We start from the raw sequence: 21,881 nt of genomic DNA, 5'->3' as shown, positions 1-21,881 counted from the left end.
AGCTCCCCCACGCTTTGGCTCTGGGGCAGCAGCTATCACCTCAGGAAGAAAGGAGGGTTGACTGTAGCCAGACCTGCTGGACTGTTTTAAAACAGGGTTTTTGCACACTCTCCAAAGCATGGTGAGTCGGTGGTGATTTCCAAGTCACCCGGTGAAGGGCGAGAAAGTGGATCTACAGAGATTAAGGGGAGAGGGAGAAGCCTCTCTCCCCTTCTCCCCACCAGGTAGAGCACCATGGGCAACGTCTGTCTGAGGCTCCGGGCTTACTTGCAGCGCTGTATGCCCTGCTTGTTCCGGGAGGCAGTCAAGCCGGTGGTGATTGAGAATCCAGGAGCCCATTGCCCCCCTGATGCTCCTAAGCCACAGAAGAAGGAGCCTGAGAGAAGCCACGGCCGCTACTTCGTGGCTCTGTTTGATTACCAGGCTCGGACGGCAGAGGATCTGAGCTTCCACGCAGGGGACAAGCTCCAAATCCTGGACACTTCCCATGAGGGCTGGTGGTTTGCCAGACACCTGGAGAAAAGGGGAGACGGCTCTGGCCAGCAACTCCAGGGCTATATTCCTTCTAACTATGTTGCTGAGGACAGGAGCCTACAGGCAGAACCGTGAGTAGTACAAACCCACACTTTATTTTCCCAGTCTCAGAGGCCGGGTAATGAATTTTTTTCCCTACCTAACCAAAAAACCAAAACCAAACAGGTTGCCAGTCGATTCCCACTCATAGCAACCCCATAGAATAGAGTAGAAATGCCCCATAGAGTTTCCAAGAAGCACCTGGTGGATTCAAACTGCCAGCGTTTTGGTTGGCAGCCACAGCACTTAACCACTACCCTACCAGGCTTTCCAGTTTCCAAAGAGCTGCCTAGAAAGTTTGAGGAAGTATGGGCAAGAACCTAGTAATTGAAATACACCTTCCCCACCAAGTGAGAGTAAACCTGGCTGGTAGTTGTTGTTGAAAGAACTTGTATTACAGTATGTATATCCACAGGCCCTGGGGTGCATTTTCATCAACATAAACGGTGCATTTAATACTCTACCTTTTCTTTGGCTTTAAAATAGCTCACACCTCACTTTAACAATGGTAAATCATAGGACTTCCCTAAACTACAGTTTCAAATCTAATGTCCAGCCTTTTTTTTTTTTTTTTTTTTAACCTTTGAAGCATTCAAGGGAGATACAACAACTCCACCCCTAACTCTAATCCTAATCCTTTTTCATTCTGACAGTGCACACAGGGCTAACTAACAGAAGATATAACATTTAGAGCAGGAAAATTTTTACCTACATTTTCCCCAGTGAAATCATATGTAGACATTTTTTTCTTTGAATTCCCAATCTCGCCTTATGCTACCCAACTTACAATATCTTTCAGTTTTTACTATGATTGGAAACTGGCGAGGCGTTTAGTAAGTTTTAACAAGAAAAATAATGACAACAACGGTCATTTCCTCAGAAGAGAAGAAAAAGACTCTGTATTGAATGAATTCTATGAATTATAGTAGAACAAAAGAGGAAGGTTTTATGTATTTATTCATCTACCCATCCGTTCATCCATGCAAGTGCCAGGCACAGTAGTAGGCATGGTGTGTGTGGGGTAAGGGTGGGGGGGGGTGCTATTCGTGGTTGAATATAAAATGGATAAATCACACTTTTGACAGTGGGTACTTAGGGTTTGGCAGGCTGAGAAGCAAGTGGAGACTGTTTTTGGCCCCAACTTTGTTGCTGCCTTGTCCTGTGAAACCCAAATCTGGGAGTGTCTCTCAGGAAATGGGCTAATTATAGAGTGGATTTTAGTTGAGGAACCACTGAGGCTTCACGAATCTTCTCATGCAGTCAGTTCTTTCTCTCTCTCTTTTTCTTTTTATGCAAGCTGCAGCACCTCTTATTGGCTCAAAGAGTAAAATGTTAAGGAGGAGCCATGGACATTATTGCAACTTTCCAAACTCTCAAATCCAAATAAAAAAGGTAGTTAGGGGATTTTTGAGATTCTTAACAATGCCAAGAACCTATAAATGATAAGAGGATTTTAAAATTTATGCTTAAATAGAAATGAATTGTAATTTAGAATTTTGATGAAGTGAATTGATCAGTTCTTAAATGAGAACATTTATTTTCATCGATAATCTATAAGAAATACCTTTACTTATTCATTAAATGTTTGCTTATGTGTATCTGTGTGTATTCACTACTACATGATTTCCATGTAGGGTGTGGCATTATGCATGTTTTATTTTCAAGGTAACATACATATAATGTTGTAATACTATAATATTCATATTTAGTGCCCTGAATTTATAAACTACTAATTTTTACGTATATTCAATTCATTTAACTGCTTGGGACCTCAGTTTTCTCATCTGTAAGGGCTTTCTCTTGGCCTGCCTCTGAGTTCTCTAGACCTCTGGATTTCCTGATTATATGGGTACATGAGCTCTTATGTTTCATATGTAGTAGTTCAGCTTACATTAATAGATGATAGACTTATAAATACTGGAGAAAGCAAGTGGAGTGAAACAAAAGGAGTAATCTAAAAGTGATAACATTCTGAATAAAAGACTTGAGTGCAGTGTCCTTACTAATTTAGGCTATCTTTGCCTAACAAACACAAAATAAGGCAACTGGAGGATTGTAGCTATTTTTTGATTTTCAGAGGCCATCCGTAGCCAAGAATATTCTTTCCCTCTCCATATAGCTCCCGACCTTTCCTCTTGGAATTGGTTCTGTGCATGTGTCACTACTAGCCTAAATCACTCTGGTGGACTTCCCTTGATATCTTCACATCCACTGAAAAAAAGATGGTGCCCAGAAGTTGCTGCTGCTGTTCCTCCTGGTCAGCACGGGCAACCAGTTTTCTTCTAAGTGCACACCATGGCCTTCACCTGCGAACCCAGGTCTCTTTTGGGGGGTACTTGCCAGTATATTGCTAAATTGCTACAGTACTTTTAGTACAAGTAGTTGTAGCTCTAGAATTCTACTACATTTCAAACAGAAGTTATTTTAGCTTAGCCTGAGGGTGTTTAAGTGGCTCAAAAAACACCTTAATACCTGGGGAATTATACAAAAACAACCTCTTTTAATGTTTTTTCTTGTGTGAGTTTTTAAAACATGCCACTTTTTAACGCAAGTAGTATGTGCTTTCTACATTTGTTTGCCAACTGTTCCCTCCCCTGCCCCTTGAAGTATTTTCCTAAGTGCCACTATGCCAATTTTATTTTTAACATGCTGTTGTAAAAAACAAAATTATCTTAGTGTGCTTAAGAAAATACCTTACATGGGGGAGGGAGCAGTTGGCAAACAAATGTAGAAGGTGTGCTTTACTGGCGTAAAAATACTGTATACTTCATCTTCCCTTAGGAATACTGTGAAAGTTAATGCAGTTTATTCTACATTGAGGTCAGTAAATAGTAATAAGTAACAATTATAGTTTATATTCACTTACATGAGATAAGTACACAATGGGAAACCAATAAAAATTGAATCACCTAATTCCTAATTAGACCAGTTTAATGTAATGTATATTAATATTCATCCGTTTATTTCTTTATTCTGGACTTGCATAAGAAAACAGTATTAATACTCTGGAATTATTAGTGGTTCGAGTGATAGAGCAAAAGAGTTGAAGGTTTTAGTTTTAGTCTTTATTTTGCTTTTTTTTAACACTAGAAAGTATAGAGATTTTGAAAGAACTAGACAATTGTTAAAATATAAATCAACTGATTAATTAGTATTCCACCTAGAAATACTTAGCCCTTTCTTTATATCTTGTATTAAGTAATTTAATAAGCAATTATTAATTATTTATTTTTGTTTGTATGAAGAATCATTGTATTTATCTTCAACTTAAATTTATTCCTAGATCCTTTGATAGATGAGTGTTTTTCTTCAACATGGAATCCCTCAAAAATTTTACTATTAGTGTTTGATTACTTAGAACTCTCTTAGAATTTTTATTCATGGCATTTTTAAAGATACAGTTAAATTCCACACAGAGAATGATAGGATGGAAGTTGCATATAAATCTTCGATTTATATGGCTTTTAATTTCATTGCTTTTATTTAAAAAAATCTAGTAATGTAATATTTGATGACAAGAAATACAATCAGCATAGTATATTTTACATGTAGCATCATGTATGTATAAAGAGTTTGAAATATTTGTTTGCCTAATTATTTAAGTATACCTGAAGTGGGGTCCACACGGTTTTATGAGAGTGTAGTTAAATTGGAGGAGTCCCTGGGTGGTGGAAATGGCTAACCCACTTGGTTGATAACTGAAAGGTTAGAGGTTTAAGTCCACCCAGAAGCACCTCAGAAGAAAGGTCTGTTGCTCTACTTCTGAAAAAATCAGCCATTGAAAACTCTATGGAGGACAGTTCTACTCTGACACACTTGGGGTCACTATGAGTTGAAGTTGACTCCATGGCAGCTGTTAGTTAAATTGGACTAATATTGGAGGTGAAATCACACAGTGTTTCTTGCCATTTTCAACCTAGTTGTCCGGAGATTTCTTTCTCAGCTGGGACATGCAACTAGCATTTTAAAATGTTTTTAAACCTTAAATTAGTGAAAGCTAATGGGAAAATGTGGTTTAAAAAATTAAAAGTACTATTGATAAAGAAAGAAATAAGCATCATAATATTCAGGTGGCATACTGATTAAGAGCTGGGCTGCTAACCAAAAGGTTGGCAGTTCAAATCCACCAGTTCAAATCCACCAGCTGCCCCTTGGAAACTGTATGGGGCAGTTCTACTCCATCTTAGAGGGTTGCTATAAATGAGAATCGACTCGATGGCACCTAACAACAGCAATCTAATGTAATAGAATTTTTCTACTTTGAATGGCTTCAAGCTTCAAGCACTAGAAAAACACCTGTAAGCAATGAGTCCCACAACTGTTCTTTGTCCAAATCACCTATTTCTTTCCTTTTGTGCTAGTTTTCAAGGAAGACCAAATGCATATTTGTGGAAAATGAAAACAATACGTTTTCAGTTGTTCTTCTTTCAGACAAAGGATACTTAAATACCATAGTTTATGGAAATTAAGAAAAGATTTTCATATCTAAGAAAATACTTCTATATTTAAGTATATATATGGCTGTCTATTAAATTGTTTTGGATAAATTCAAGATTAGAATTTTAGGAAAAACCATTTAAATCAACTAAAACATATTTATATGTCCTTAGATTGATCCAGAATGGATATTATTAAATTACTGTATTACCTGTAAACCAGAAAACCAAACCTGTTGCTGCTGAGTCAATTACGACTCGTTTCAACCTTATAGAACAGAGTAGAACTGCCCCATAATGTTTCCAAGGCTGTAATCTTTATGGAAGCAGACTGCCACATCTTTCTTCTGTGGAGCAGTTGGTGGGTTCAAACTGCCAACTTTTTGGTTAGCAACCAAGCACTTAACCACTGGGCCACCAAGGCACCTGCATTACCTATAGGATTATGATATATTCTACTTTCCCTATCCTTTGAATTATTTGTCATTATATGTTACTTACTTTCAAATAAATATAATAATATGACAAATGCGTTGCTAAAATAATTTATCAAAAACTTTATATCCCAGGTAAAATCATATGATTTTTCATGTTAATGTTACTCTCTGTGTTTAATCTCTATTTGTTATATAATGAATTTTTACATTAATTGGCATATTTTTAAGGAAAATAATAATTAACTGATAAATTAAAATAAAATTGTAAAGGATAATGGCAAAGTAATAGAAGCGAAGAAATGTGATGCCACTTGAACTGCATAGAAATCACAGTTAAAGTTTGAGTTTGGTTAATAGTTAAAAATAGTTAATAGAAGTAATACTTGATTACATGCATCTCAAATTTCATTTGAGAAACAGTAAAGTGACATAGTATGGAATCATCAAAATAACTCAGGATTCACACTTATTCTTTCCTAGAAAAATTAATAAAATTGATACTGTCTTGAAAATTGTAACTACCATATGCCATTCAGAACCACTCTTTCTCTGCAGTGAAAATACCGGTTACGTTTTTATTTTCAGATGGTCAATGAATTACTAATGAAGGAACTCAATTTATGTCATCTGGAATAATTCCTAAATTACTGTCTTATAGAGTAGAAGTTAAATTCCAACTTGATTAAATCCTTTCATTGGAAAAAAAAGAAGTTCTGTTGTGTTCAAACTAGTTTGCCTTTGTTCAAGTAGATTCATTCGTATGTTTGGTTTGTCTTTGTAGATATATCTTGGTGTTATTTTTTGACAAATAAAAATTCAACCATCTCACCAAACTGAAATAGTCGAACTAGACACAGTCTTCTAAACAATAAAACCCCTGTTGCCGTTGAGTCGATTCCGACTCATAATGACCCTATCGGACAGAGTAGAACTGCCCCATAGGGTTTCCAAGGAGTGGCTGGTGGATTTGAACTTGCCAACATTTTGCTTAGCAGCCAAACACTTAACAACTGCACCACCGGGCTTCCCTATACAGCAAAGTAGGATTAAATTTTATTAGCAGCTACTGTGAACTGTGCACTGTATTAGTCTTTGTGCTCCAAAGAGGAAAAAAACAAACAAAAAACCCCAGCAACTTTACCTCCATGAATACTCTTTGTTTATCAGCTCAGAAAATTCCCGTTAGATATTCTAACTACCAATACCACAGTGAAAATTCTATATTGTAAATAAAAGTCAGAGCAATCTTTGTGTTCTTCTAATGGATATTTTAAGTAGGTGCAAACCTTAGTGATACAGAGTTTTAAATGAAATATTCTAATTATCTTTTTGGCCTACTCTGTGGTATGCTTAAGAATACTGAATATGGCCTCAGATGATGTGGATTTGAATATGGCCTTGTCATGACTTAGCTGTGTGAACTTGAACAAATTATTTAACCCTTCTGCCTCAGTCTTTCATCTATAAGACAGGGGTAATAATGACACCTATCTTATAGGATTGCTATGTGACTTAAATGAGACTATTAGTGTAGAAAGGGCGCACTGTAGAGAACCTGGCACATAGTAAGGGTTTAGTAAATGTTACCTATTATTTAGTTAGGGGAGCCCTGGTGGTGCAGTAGTTAAGAATTTGGCTGCTAACTGAGAAGTCAGCAGTTTGGAATCCATCAGCCACTCCTTGGAAATCCTATGCGGCAGTTCTGCTCTATGAGTCAGAATTGACTTGATGGCAGTGGGTTTGGTTTTTTTGAGTTTATTGTTTATTTGGAATCCTTGGGTTGTGGAAACCATTAAAGGCTCAGCTACTAACCATAAAGGTTGACAGTTTGGATCCACCCAGAGACACCTCGGAAGAAAAATTGACGATCTGTCTACTTCCAAAGGTTATAGCCATTGAAAACCCTTTGAGGCACAGTTCTATTTTGACACACATGGTGCGCCATGAGTTGGAATCGACTCGAAGGCAACTGTTTGATTTTTTGGGGACAGCTCCTCCTTTATCTCTGTCTAAGTGGGTCATACTTTGCACATCTCCTCTCTAGCTTCAGCTCACAATAGTCTTTCCTATAGCAGGTCTCCCACCCACTGAGCTTCTTTGAGTCTTGTGACTGTCCCATTCTGTTCCTCACCTCTGATCTTTATATGTGCTGTTCTCTCTGCCTTCAATACTCTCCTCTTTTCCTGATTCTCATTCGTCATTCAAGTCTCATCTAATCTATTCCTCCCTCTCGATAGTAGCCCTTACTGACATCCTGGAATACAATAAGCATTGCTAATTGCTAATTTATTTCCTTCGAGACCATAAGCTCTGGAGGTGGAAAGGGAGCCATCACCTCGGGCCCTGGAGCTCAGTGTGGTGCCTATGCACAATGAGCAAGTCATAAATATTGGTTGGATAAATGAATAATTAATGAATTATTGCTCATCTACAAATCTCAGATCTTTTTAAGAGCAGCTGACAAGAGCCACCTCTTCAGCTGTTTCTCTCTGAGTTGCTTTTTTACCTATCAAGAAAATCTAAGGAGTTTCTTCATTAAAGGCACACGTCATTTTGCATTGTTTTCTCAATGAATTTTGCATGTTTAATTTTTGGTAGACTCACGGTAATAACAACGTAATTGCCAAGATTCCAGAAATTAATTGGAGAAAATATTTAGAGGTCACAAACTGATTCGAGTATTCTTTGTAATATAAAATGTATATCAAGCCAGGAACAAATTGTAAATTCCATTGGAATGGCATCTAAAAACCACATATATACATATTCAACTGTACTGTGGTTATAGTCCAAGTGAATGAATTACTGGCTTGAGTTTTTAAATAGACAGGAAACCAAAGCTTAATTTATAAAATTAATGTTGGTGGGGCCAGACTTTTAATTTCCATTTTTATGCTCAACATACATGATTTCTAATGATTGTGTATATGAAGTATTTTCAGCTTGTACTTGCTGGAAGTTTGAGTCTTTGCTGAATATTAATAGATTTACCCTGTTACATTCTAAAATATTACCAAACAAAATAATTACATGTTCTTTTTACTAGTTTTCTTATTAATTAGCTGCCGGTTTCTCTGCAGCATTCTCTGACTCTCATTTGTTAATGGAGGCTGTCTGTACTTGCACTAGAAGAATCTGGGCCAGTTTCTCTAGGGAGGGCAGTTATGCAGATTAATAGCAGTTTTAATGGTGTTTCAGGCCTCCTTGTGGCTATTTTCCTGAAGCCTGCAACTTTAGTATTAGTTTATGTGGCTGTTTCTTTGAAGACTAATGTAACGGAAGAATTTTGCTAAGATGCATACATGCAAATGTAGATTATGTGATTTGTATTAGCCACACTGTTGCTTATTTGGCTAAATTCAGATGCTATAACAGACTGTCCCTTATGTGAGATTATTTTGACTCTGTCATTTTTTTCCTACAAAGTTTTAAAGATTTTTTTAGTTTAAAAATTGAATTGAGTATTAAAATGCTTTAATGATATTCTTATTTATGTCTTCTATTTTTTATTCATAATGCATATTTTTATACGTGCCTTTTCTAATTCTGGTGGTACAGTGGTTAAGAGCTCAGGCTGCTAACCAATAGGTCTGCAGTTCGAGTCCACCAGCCACTCCTTGGACCCCTATAGGGCGGTTCTACTCAGAATTGACTCGATGGCAACGGGTTTGGTTTTTTTTTTCTTTCTAATTTAGACTAAATTTCTAAACTAGAAGTATTTTTATTTCCATGATTTCAGTGCCTTTTTAAAGATAAAATTAAGATGCAGTTCAAGAAATGCTATTATTTGAAACTTTCAAACTTTATACTAGGAATCTATTTTGAAAGGCGTTCAGAATCTTATATTGAAATAAGTATTCCAGTTAACACAAATGTTGCATACTGTATTGGCAATGTCAGATGATTCAGAAAAATTCTGTAGGATTTCTCTTGAGGATCAGTGTTATTGATAGATTTAAAGTCACTGTAATACTTTTCCAATCTCACATTTATCTTTTTGCTATTTCTGAATAAACCCATTGTCGTCAAGTCGATTCAGATCCATAAGCAACTCAGTAGGACAGAACAGAACCGCCCCATAGGGTTTCTAGGCTGTAATCTTTACGGAACCAGACTGCCACATCTTCTTTCTGTGGAGCAGCTGGGAGGTTCTAATAGCTAACCTTTTGGTTAGCGGCTGAGTGCTTAACCACTGCACCACCAGTGCTCCTTCACAGTAGGGACACCACCCCTCAAATGCCAGCCTTGTGCCTCCTTTAAAGTCACCTCCAGAGAGTAATTTTTGGAGGTGCCTGTTGTACTTCTGTGAACCAGGATTCAGGACACTTTCTCCAGAGTCTCTTTGGCCTTTCTGGTAGTTAAAGAAACGAGTTTCTTTGGGGCTTATGTATCTATTCAACAAACTTTTTGGTATAGTGCTCCATAGGGTTTTCAATGGCTGATTTTTCAAAAGTAGATTGCCAGGACTTTCTTCCAAGGTGCCCCTGGATGGACTCAAATCTTCAAACTTACGGTTAGTAGCTGAACGCATCAACCATTTGCACCACCCAGGAATTCCAAAACCAGAAAGATTAAGGTAATGAGGACTAGGTAAAGACCATTATATTTGCTGGAGATTGTTGGTGACACTAAAAAGTAATTTTATAAAGTAAGTATGGATGATGGCATGCAGTAAAGAGAGAAGGGGAACTGCATGCTCTGCCTGGGCCGCTTGTGGGGAGAGGTTCAGGCTGGGTTGAGCCATGAAAAAAGTATTGCGTGATAGGGCTGCACACATGGCACTTGAGTATATACTGAGAATCAGAGCTGACGGAAAGCAAAAGAAGTAGTGGAAGCCAGCTGCCTCTCTTTCAGAGCAGAGTCTACAGGGTCCTAAAGGACTATGCCCGTATCCTTGGGATTTACAAAGGGTTTTAGTATCTGCAGGGTTTCAAAGTTGATAGGTATTCAGCATCCTCTGGTGGGTTTGGATATTTGTCATTTGAGAGTTAGGTGGAATGAGAATAGATTGAGGGCTCATCTTTCACACAATAGATCTGGCCTTCCCAAAATAATTAGAAAAATTCATCAGAGTTTTTCTTTCAGATGCTATACTCCCAGGTTTTGGAGTTGTATTGAAGGAAGAGTGGGCTCAGTCCTAAGTCTTAAAAGGAGAGGCAGCAAATATGTATATAACTTAAAAGAAGTTTGTCTTTGAAGGAAAGAAGAGATATAGGACAGTAGCTTAGAGAGGCATCAGGATCAGAACTTAGAAATAGTGAGTCAGGTTAACAGCTACCTCAACTGGTTAAAAAACGCTTCAGTGTGTGTTGTAGGGTGTTTCTCTGTTTTGCCTCAGGTTACTGTAATACAGTAAATACAGTGATGCTTCAGATAAAAACAATTCAGAAGTGACTCAGCTTGTATCCAGGTGGTGCAGTAGTTTATGCAAAACAGGCAGATACTGGTTTTGATGCTGAATCACTTTGAACTCTGTGCTATCTTTTATCAAAAGGCTAACTTAGGGAAGCAGTAGTTAAGGAAAATGATGAGTCATGCTATTGCTTTAGTTGATCCTGATTAAATGGTAGAAAGCAAAATGGTTACATGCTAATTAGCGGGAAACAGAATCTCAACAGATGATTTTTCACTCATGATAATTTTGGTGCCTAATCAAACTCCAGATATTTTTGAAAGCATTGTCCGTTTTCCAAAAAATTTTAGCATTACAAAATATTCTAGTTTATCTTTTTTTGTTTTTACTTTTTATATTTTAAAATATATTTGATAAATACAAAAAAAATGTAACTTTCTGGTTAGTTTTAAAGCATAATTATTAATGAACATTCATATAACCACTTAAACCACGACCTAGAATATTACTAATAATGTGCCTATGAGTTTCTCCCCTGCCCCCATCCCCAGAGAAAAACTTCTTTCCTAGAAAATGTTTATAGCAACTCAGTTTGTATTAGCGTAACTATAGAGTCAATCCAAGTGTCCATTGATAGGATAAGGATAAATTGTGGTTTATTTACTTAACGAAATATACAATGGTGGAAATAATGCACTGAATGACATGCAGCAACATGGATGAATCATGAAAGCATAATGTTTTAGTGAAAAAAATTCTAAGAAACTACACAGAATATGATTGTATTTTTAAAGTCCATATATAAAGAAAACTAAACAATATATTGTTTGGGCATATATGTTAACAAGTTAACCAATCGGTTGCTGTTGAGTTGATTCCAACTCATGGTAACCCCATGTGTGTCAGAGTTGAACTGTGCTCCACAGAGTTTTCAGTGGCTGATTTTTCAGAAGTAAGTTGCCAGGCCTTTCTTCCGAGATGCCTTTGGGTGAGCTCAAACCGCCAGCCTGTCAGTTAGAAGCTGAGTGCATATTATCCATTTGCACCACACGGGGACTCTGGACATATATTTTAGTAAACTCTAAAATAAAATAAGGGAATGATAAACCGATCTGCTATTTGATTTGTTCATCTGGGTACATAGGTTGTAAACTTCTGTAGAGAATTAAAAAAAAAAATGATTAGGAGTCACTTATGCCATGAAAAATAAAGGGTAGCAAATATGCTGGCTCTAAAGTAGTTCATGACTCTACTGGTCTTACCAAGTTATTTTTACTGAAATTTTCTTTAATATTATGCTCCTAACATAAATAAGAAGCCCTGGTGGCACAGAGGTTAAAAGCTATGGTGAACTATGGCTACTAACCAAAAGGTCGGCAGTTCAAATCTACTAGCCACTCCTTGAAAGCCCTATGGGGCAGTTCTACTCTGTCCTGTGAGGTTGCTACGAGTTGGAATCGAGTCAGCGGCAGCTGGTTTTTTTTTTTTTTTTTTTAACATAAATAAAAGAAATGTAAAAACAGTTGGTTTCTGCAATTTGGTTGTCATTACCCACGAAGATTTTTAAAACCCTACAAAGTTCTGCAAGATAAATTGCTTAGGACAATAATCCTTAACCTATAGACCATGGGCCCCTAAACCGTTGCCGTTGAGTCAATTCCAACTCATAGAAACCCTATTCCAGCTGCTAGTAACCCTATAGAGGTTCAAAGATAGGCTTGAGAGAGTCCCTGAACCCTCTAAAATTGTATGCCAAAATTGGTGCTATGTACATTTGTGCAGTTTTCAGAATAAAATGACAAATTAGAAGATTGTAGGTTTTAAAATATTCTCAAAGGAATCATGTTAAAAAAGTGTAAGAACCTGTGTTCAAAAATTTAGTATGGGCAAAAGTTTAAGGTTTATTTCCCTTGAAAAATTTATTTGCTTCCTTTTAGCAGGTAATAAGAATTTATTACGTATCATGCTTTTCTTTTTTCTTAACTACCAGGAAGCTCAGAGTTCAATTTATTGCTTATTCATAATAATTATATTTGACCTTAAGTTTGGCTTATTTTCCTCCTTCACTCTCATTTTTTTTACTTCTATTCTGTAAAAGAATATATTGGGTGTTTGTAGGGGTCATAACATGTAAGCACATGGGGTCGCCATGGGTCAGAATTGACTAGACAGCAACTGGTTTTTTGGAGTTTCTGTGTGATGCAAATGGTTAACAAGCTCAACTACTAACTAGAAGGTTGGAGGTTCAAGTTCACCCGTAGGTGTCTGGAAAGAAAAGACCTAGTGATCTTCTGAAAAATCAGCCATTGAAAATGCTATGGAATACAGTTTTACTCTGACACACATGGGGTCACCATGAGTTGGAGTCAACTCGACATCAACTGAGACTGAGAATGATTATCAGTCTAGACATGTGTTACATCTTAGGAATCTTACATTATAAACAAAAGAATTTTTTATATCTTAATCTATATGTTAATTAAATAACATATTTCTTGACTATCTTCCTGAGCTTGGTTGAGAGACTAATTCTAAGCCACACATAGCAGGTTCTTTGCTAGAATCACAGTTGATGAACTTTTGCGAGAAACTCACTGTAGCCACTTCCTCACATTGCTCCCATTTTGCTTTCCTGGCTTTCACACAGATTGATGCTATTTTTTTTGCCTCTTACCTTCTCTCTTTCATTCTTTCTTTTTTTTCCATTCCTTTTTGATTTAAACTGAGTCTGCCCTTGTCTGCTAGAGAGTTTGACACCATCTCCTTGCCCTTCCCCTTGTTTCCAGGATTGTAGCTGGTATGTTTGTGCATGTGTGTAGGCTTCACCACTGTTTAAGTCATCTAGTGCTGCTATAACAGAAATACCACAAGTGGATGGCTTAAACAAACGGAAGTTTATTTTCTCATAGTCTAGTAGGCTGGAAGTCCAAATTCAGGGCATCAGCTCCAGGAGAAGGCTTTCTCTGTCAGCTCTGGAGGAAGGTCCTTTTCATCAATCTTCCCCTGGTGTAGGAGCTTCTCAGCGCAGGAACCCCGAGCTGTGCTTCCAGAGCTGCTTTCTAGGTGGTTTGAGGTCCCCACGTCTCTCTGGTAGCTTCTCTCTTTTATATCTCAAAAGATATTGACTTAAGACACAACCTAATCTTGTAGGTCGACTCCTGCGTCATTAACATAACTGTCGCTAATACCACCTCATTAACATCATAAAGGTAGGATTTACAACACTTGGGAAAATCACATCAGATCACAAAGTAGTAGACAATCACAAAATACTGGGAATCATGGACTAGCCAAGATGACACTTTTTTTTTCAGGGGGGAGACACAATTCAATCCATAACATTCTACCCTTTGGCCCCCCAAAATTCATGGCCTTGCCACATGTAAAACACATTCACCCCATCATATAGCAAAAGTGATAAATCAAATCCAAGTCCAAAGTCCAAAAATTCCTCTTTATCAATGAAATCTAGAATACAAGTTATCTGCTTCCAAAGTACAATGGTGGAACAGGCACGAGGTAGACGTTTCCATTACAAGTGGGAGAAATTGGAGGGAAAGAAGGGATAACAGGCACCAGGCAAGTCAGCAGAACACATTCCATTAGCCCTCAAGGTTTGTAAATAATCCTCTGTTCTCTGAGACCATTTAAACAATAGCCCTGCCTTCCAGACTCTGGGTGTTGGCCATACCCTCTTGGAGTTCTGAGTGGAGGCCCCTCGGCCATGGACTTCAGCTCCACCTTCTAGGCCCACTGGAATGGCAACTCTGCTCCCTCGACTTTGGGCGGTCACATTTTCCTAGTCCGTCTGAGTGTCTGCTCCCCGCTTTGACACCTCAGAGGTCCTGGGCCTACCCTTTGAGTCTGAGGCACCTCTGCTTCCTGTGTTCCTTGTCTCTTCAGCTTCTGCTTCCTGGTTCCTTGGCCTGTTGGCCCCTTGGGCCTCATTGCCCATGTCTGCTGGCTCAGGCAAGTATTCCAAAGCTCTGTAGCTCCACTGATAAGTGCCCGGAAGCACCCTACCCCCCCAGGAAGCCTCTTGTGCAAATGCACTCAGCCTTCTCACTCCATGGGTCAGCTCTAGCACTGTCTTTTGCTGGTCTCCTGGTTCTGCTGCTGCTGTTTGTCTGATGTTGCTTCTCACCATCTGTGCCATCACTGGTGTATCAGCTCTTCTCATTTCCTTCTGAGTCCTCACCAGAATTGTCTGACGTCCATAATTCCCCTAACAGTCTCTTCAAGGCAATCTAGGCTTTTACTGTTAGGTACTTTGAAACTCTTCTAGCCTCTGTCCATTCCCAGTTTCAAAACTGCTTCCACATTTTAAGTATCTGTTTGAGCAGCATCCCACTCTTCTGGCACCAAATTCTGTCTTAGTTATCTAGTGCTGCTATAACAGAAATACCACCAGCGGATGGTTTCAATAAACAAAAATTTATTCTTTCACAGTCTAGTAGGCTAGAAGTCCAAATTCAAGGTGTAAGCTCCAGGGGAAGGCCCTCTCTCTCTGTCGGCTCTGAGGAAGGTCCTTGTCATCAATCTTCCCCTGGACTAGGAGCTTCTCAGTGCAGGAACCCCAGGTCCAAAGGATGTGCTCTGCTTCTGGAGCTGCTTTCTAGGTGATATGAGGTCCCCATGTCTCTCTGCTTGCTTCTCTCTTTTATATCTCAAAAGAGATTGACTTAAGACACAACTTAGTCTTGTAGATTGAGTCCTGTCTCATTAACACAACTGCCACTAATCCTGCCTCATTAACAGCATAGAGGTAGGATTTACAACACATGGGAAAATCTCATCAGCTCACAAAATGGTAGACAATCACACAATACTGGAAATCATGGACTAGCCAAGTTGACATATATTTTTTGTGGGGGAAGGAGGAGACACAATTCAATCCGTAACAATCACTGTTGTCTTCTCTGGACCTGGCAAAATTGGCTGGAGAATGCCCTTAAATAGGTAGGCTTTCAACCCTGAGTGAGACCATGTGCATTACAGGAGAAGCAAAAGTGATGGAGAGAACAAAGGGAAGGAGAGGACACAATGGCTTAAAATGTGGATAAAAAGGCAAGTGAATTTTTGGATAAATGTCAAAAAAGAAGATGTAAGGAGCAAACAGAAGATCCACAAGTAAAAGATAAAAGAAAATAAAGTTAATATTTAAGGAAAAAAGTGAGAATGTGAGAAACAAGGGAAAATAAAAAAGGAGATTGGTGAGCAGACAGATACTAGTATGCAATGGTTAGTAATTGAGGGAAGACTAAGGAAGGATACTGTGGCAAGTATGGAAATAAGTCAGACAAATATAGGTTTGCAAGGAAGTTCATGAGTCTTATATTATTTTAACTATATATATAAAAAAAAATCCTGGAGTTTTTGCATTTGTGTTACATAAACATTTACAACAAGGAGACTATAACCAGATACAACTTAGGAACTCATGGGTTAATATTGGTTCTGTAGTGAAGAAAATAAAATGCTATTCATTGTCACTAAAGGCAAGTTAAGCCTTTCTCTTCTCTCATTCTACCTTCTTTATACCATCTAAATGATCTATTACACTTTGGTATTGGTTATCTTTCACAATGTGAAAAAGAAAACAACCCAGAAAAATACACATATCTATGGTACAGACAGAGCCCTGGTGGTGCCGCAGTTAAGAGCTTGGTTGCTAACCAAAAGGCTGGCAGTTCGAATCCACCAGCTGCTTCTTGGAAACCCTGTGAGGCAATTCTGCTCTGCCCTATAGGGTTGCTATGAGTTGGAATCGACTTGACAACAATGGATTTGGTTTCTGTATGGTACAGACAGTGAAATCAAGTAAGTGACTTCAGGGATCTAAAAATGAATTAACATTTATACTGTGGGCATTTCAGGTTAAAGCAACTTAATAGCCATATAAGAGGTCTTTTACAGTTGTTGATGGAAAATTTGCTTTATAGGCAAGGTGGTAAAATAGAACACTTCCGTAGGGAATTGGAGTCAGTTAATAGCCTTGTCTTCCAGTGATTCAGAAAGTCCTGCAAATAAAGCAGCGACACATTTGGTTGTGTCTGACTTTCTCCACTAGGGCAAACTTAAAATATTATTAGCTGATTTAGTAATCAAAGAAATACTATGCTAATAGTAATAAAAGTAACTCCATGCTCATACATAGAATATGAAATCACTTTTCGAGGAGTTGAAGGAATAAATAGCTGAATGTAGATCTGAGAAGACTGACACGTTTCTGTACAATTCAAATGTTGAGTTTTCTTGGACAAAGCTCATCTTGCTTAACTTGTCTGTACATTTACATTTACAGTTAAGTAGACTGATATTTCTTTTGTAAAGCTATTTCATTTATTTAATGGGCAAATACTTTTTTTTTCTTTTCAAAGGAGTATTATCAGTTTACTTGGCTTTGAAAGTAAGTTAATAGAAACTAATCTTCCTCTCATGCAAAGGAAGAACATCACCCAGGAATCTTTGCTGAACAGTTCTGGGAAAATATTTCAAAAAGTGGTTTTGTTTTAACATTCTAAATTCATTGTGGCATACTGACAGCGATTAGGAGTAAAATGATCTCAGCTTATGTTTCAAAGTTATATTTTAGTTATCCATTTGCCATCATAATTTTAGTAACTCTTAGTTGCTATAATTTTGTGCTGCTTTAAAGAAATAGGAGTATAATAATGAGTTACCTTAGTTTGATCCAGCAGAAGATTAAGTATATTTGCTGAGGGCAACCCAACTAATCGGCAAGGTTCACTCCATTCCTGGCGTTTACCTTATCTAATGAATCTCAGCCCCTGCTGAAAGACAAGAGTCAACTATTCCTATTACTAGAGGATTTGTAATCGAAAGAGGCTTTGTCCAAGCAGAGAAGGAAACTTTGTCTTTTCTTCTTAAATTGCTGATCTATTTTCAGAAACAAAATATTTGGTCAAACTTATTAAAAACGAGCAGACAGATCTCCCACTGCCTGTTTCTTTTCTTTCCAGACACTTTTCCTAGAATGGAAGACTAAAATTAATTCATGTTTAATGGAAGTTAGAAGTAATGGTGATTGAGAGAGAGAGCCAGATGGGGAGAAAGAAAATAGGTGGAATGAGAACAAGAAGATGTGGAATGAGAACAAGAAGATGAAGGAGAATGAGGATAGGAATAAAGGAGGAGAAAGGAATACTTAGATTTCTATTACAAAGGAAAATAACAAATGTCAAACAATCTCTGTGAATACTCCTTTCTACTGTAAATAGAAACCATAGAAACGCACATTCACCTGCTCACTGTTTATTCATGGGTAGTTGCTGCAACACAGAAACAGTACCTGCTAGTTTAGCCACCAATAATGAGAAAAAAAGAAGGGGAAAAAAATATCAGTACAGTGGGGAATTAGGGAAAGTAACAATAGTCTATTAAGAGGCCAATGAGTTAGAAAGTCTAATTTTAAGAAGTAGCTACATGAATTATATGACCTTTTTTTTTTTTTGCTTCTTCCCTTTTTGATTCAGACATTTGTTGCCTTTAATCTGAGCTAACTAGTTTTGATGCACACTACATTGCTAATCAAATGTGTTAGTAAATTATAACTTTGAAACAATTTTTAATCAATATTATGTAGAAGGTTTCTAAAAGTATGTTTTTGATGTATGGATAGGAATTAGTAATGGCTGTGATTATACTGGGAGCCCTGGTGGCACAGTGGTTAAGAGCTTTGCTGCTAACCAAAAGGTTGGCAGTTCGAATCCACCAGCTCCTCCTTGGAAACCCTATGGGGCAGTTCTACTCTGTCCTGTGGGGTTGCTATGAGTCAGAATCAACTCAACGGCAATGGGTAGTGGTGGTAGTTTCTTCTTGGAAAGCCATTAGGTCACACAGCAAACAAAATCAACATTCTTAACCCTTAAAGACAATTCTTGACTGTACTTCCCCTCTGACTAATGCACATTAATCTCTCTTTTATAGCAAAGTTCTTTGAAAAAGTGCCTCTACTCAGACTGCTATTTTTTTTTTTCTCTTTCATCCTGTCCTATCAGTCTGTCTCTAACTTACTTTAGTTTACTTTTAACTACGGAAAATTTCAAACATTTACAAAAGTATAGAAAACAATACCCCCTTGTGCAATCAGTCAGCTTCAACAATTATCAACACATGGCCATTTTATCTCATCCATATACTCTGTCCCCCCACCCACCACTGGGTTATTTTGAAGTGAACCCTAAACATTATAAACTGCCATCTGTAAATTCTTTGGTAGGTATCTCTTGTAGACTCTTAAAAGTACTCTTAAAAAAACAAACATAAGTAAAATATAGTTATCAGTCTTAAAAAAAATAAGATAACCGTAAGTATCATCAAATATTCAGTTAGTATGAAACTTCCCATAGTCTCATAAACTTTTTTTATAGTTTGTCTGTTTGAAGCCAAATTTTTGCAGATTTGTTTTGCAGTTTGTTTTTGGATCCAAGTGAGGTCCATACATCACAATTAGTTGATATGTCTCTTTTAATCTCTTTTAATCTGGATTCCCCCTCATGTTTTTTTCCTTGCAATTTATTTCTTTTCTTTTGCCTGTAGTGTTTCCCACAATCTTGATTTTGCTGATTTATTCTCTCTTGACCCCACTGCAATTAGACTTTTACTCAACTCCAGGAAGCTGCTCTCATCAAAGGTCACCTGGAAAACTCCACATCACAAAATCTAATGGTCAGTTCTCAGCACTCACATTCATTGTCTTATCAACATTATTTAACACACTGGGTAACTCCTTCCTCTTTGACACACTTCCTTTAATCTATCTCCAGGACAACCACTCATCTGGTTTCCCCTTACACCACTAGCTGCCACATCTTTTTGCTGCTGCTTCTCTCCTCTCTGACCACTGAGTATTCGAGTGCCCCAGAGATCTAACCTCTTCTGTTTATCCTCATTTTCTTGGTCATATCACCAACTCAGGATGTGTCTATCTGATGATATACTTGATAAGTGTCTATATCCAAATGGAGCTTTCCAAATTCTAGATATTTCCAGCCCTTCCAAAACCGAATTCCTACAGTCCTCCCACAAACTTTCTCACCTTTTCCCATCTTTGTTAATAGCAACACCATCCCTCCATTTGTTTAGGCTAAATAGCTGGGAATCATCCTTAACTCCCAACTTTCTCTCATAACACACTTTTTAGTCAATCAGCAAATCATTTTGCCTCTAGATGTAACATATATCCACAGATCAGCAACTTGTCACACCCCCTGCCACCACCTTATTTTGACCCACCATCATCTTTCGATCTGGATTAGTTTAATGGTCTCCTGACTGGCCTCCCTGATTGGGCCCTTGCCCTAAATATAGTCTATTCTCAACTTAGGAGGCAGAGCGATCCTGTTAAAATACAAACCAAATCATATCAGGTCTCTGCTTAAAATTCTCCAGCAGCTTCCTATATCACGCAGAATAAACATTTGAGTCTTCTTTTAGTGCCTTAAAAGGCCTTACTGATTCCCCATTTCCACCACTACCTCTGTGACTTCATTTCTCATCTCTCTCCTCATCTCTTACTACACTCCTGCTGTAGGACTGTTCTAGCAGGAAGCGGGGCTGTAGTTGAAAAATTATTTTGTAAAATTTTGTTTAGAGCCTTGAATTTGAATAACTATTTCTCAGTAAACTTGTAAGAAATAGGGAGATAAATGACTAACTCAAATAGAGTTATAAATGCAATACCCTGCTCCACAAGGTTTGAGAACCACTGATCGACAGGATCAGACCAAATTACCCCCAAATAATTGATTTTGATATTAAGGTGGAAAATGTCTTTCTTCGTCCATGTCAACATATGTATATTCCCCCCAAGACATTAGCAAACATAGTTTCAGTTTATTTATATTGTGGGAAAGAATATTATTCTCACTTAGACTTTTGAATTGAAGAGTGGCCTTTTAATTACCTTGTGCTGCTGTTTCACCTGAGTCTGGCACTTCAAACTGATTCTCATTAACATGTGGCAGCCTGTGTTCCGTTGTAGGGTCTTGTGAACACAGTCTTTCTTGCTCAAAGGTGCTGAGTGCGAGAAGGGAAAATCTGAGTTGAACAAAATAGTCTCTAGCACTTGTAACTATTACAACAAAAGGCTTCTATTAATAAACAGATATCTAGATTTCAGTCCTAGGCATCTCAAAATCCTTGATATTGCATTTTTTTTTTTGTTTAAATTGTTAAAAAAGATTTTTTTCATTGAACTCAATGCAATATATACATTGCCTAAATATACCTCTAAATAGAGAAAAATAGTCAAATTCACAATGCCACTATATAAAATTACCCTTTACATTTCAGAAATATTTCTCTCCTCTCCCTAGGAAATTAAATATTACCATGAAAAAGAAACGAATACATGTTTGCTCTAATACTATGTGACATTTTAGATGTATTAACAACGTTCTGTATTAATCAACATTAATCAACAAGGTAAAGTGCTTTAAACATGGATTTCAATAACAATGCCAAGTAATTATGCACACTCATCAATATACCTCATGCATATTAAAGATTTTTTGAATGCTGCATTATTGAATAGATTAGTGTACCTACCTCATGAATCTAGTGCTTTCTGCTACACCAGTTCTGTAGGTTTTACTTCTTCGTTGAGATGCTGTGGCATTGCAGACCGGCTGCATTGCCTGAGCAGGCAGGGTTGAGAAAGGTACCACTTCAGCATGAGAGGCTCAATCTGGGAGAAGCAAAGCTGACTTCTTTGTTTTTAGTTATGTTAGTATTTTATTTTTTCAAAATGGACATAGGTTTTCTTTTTTTATGATTATGAAAAATAATACATACTTACTACAAAAAGTTTCAGAAAACACTGAAAAATGTGAAGAAAAAGAGAAAAATTCCCTCTTATTTTAACATCCTGAGATAATAACCGTGTAGATTTTGGTATCTGATTTTTAGTTTTTAGGGAAAAAAATCTATATATCTATATATATATACACCTGCATACATATATACAAAGGAAATTATATATAATAAATAAAACTATATGTATAAAGTAGAAATAATATATAGTTATATATGTAATATATAATTTTTTTGAAGAAAAAT

The 21,881-nt window shown here is 37.3% G+C and overlaps 1 protein-coding gene across 1 annotated transcript in view; it reads left to right on the top strand.

Moving 5' to 3' along the window:
- The first annotated feature begins 234 nt into the window (after positions 1 to 234).
- FRK (fyn related Src family tyrosine kinase) overlaps positions 235 to 21,881 on the top strand; it is a 116,785-nt gene continuing 95,138 nt past the window's right edge. The window contains exon 1 of the mRNA XM_004372482.1: positions 235 to 605. Within this exon, the coding sequence (XP_004372539.1) occupies positions 235 to 605 (371 nt within the window). The remainder of the gene's footprint in view (positions 606 to 21,881) is intronic.

This window comes from Trichechus manatus, unplaced genomic scaffold (genome assembly GCF_000243295.1).
Source record: "Trichechus manatus latirostris isolate Lorelei unplaced genomic scaffold, TriManLat1.0 scaffold00017, whole genome shotgun sequence".
In the NCBI taxonomy this organism is placed as follows: domain Eukaryota; kingdom Metazoa; phylum Chordata; class Mammalia; order Sirenia; family Trichechidae; genus Trichechus; species Trichechus manatus.
This window is presented reverse-complemented; position numbering and strand designations above follow the sequence as displayed.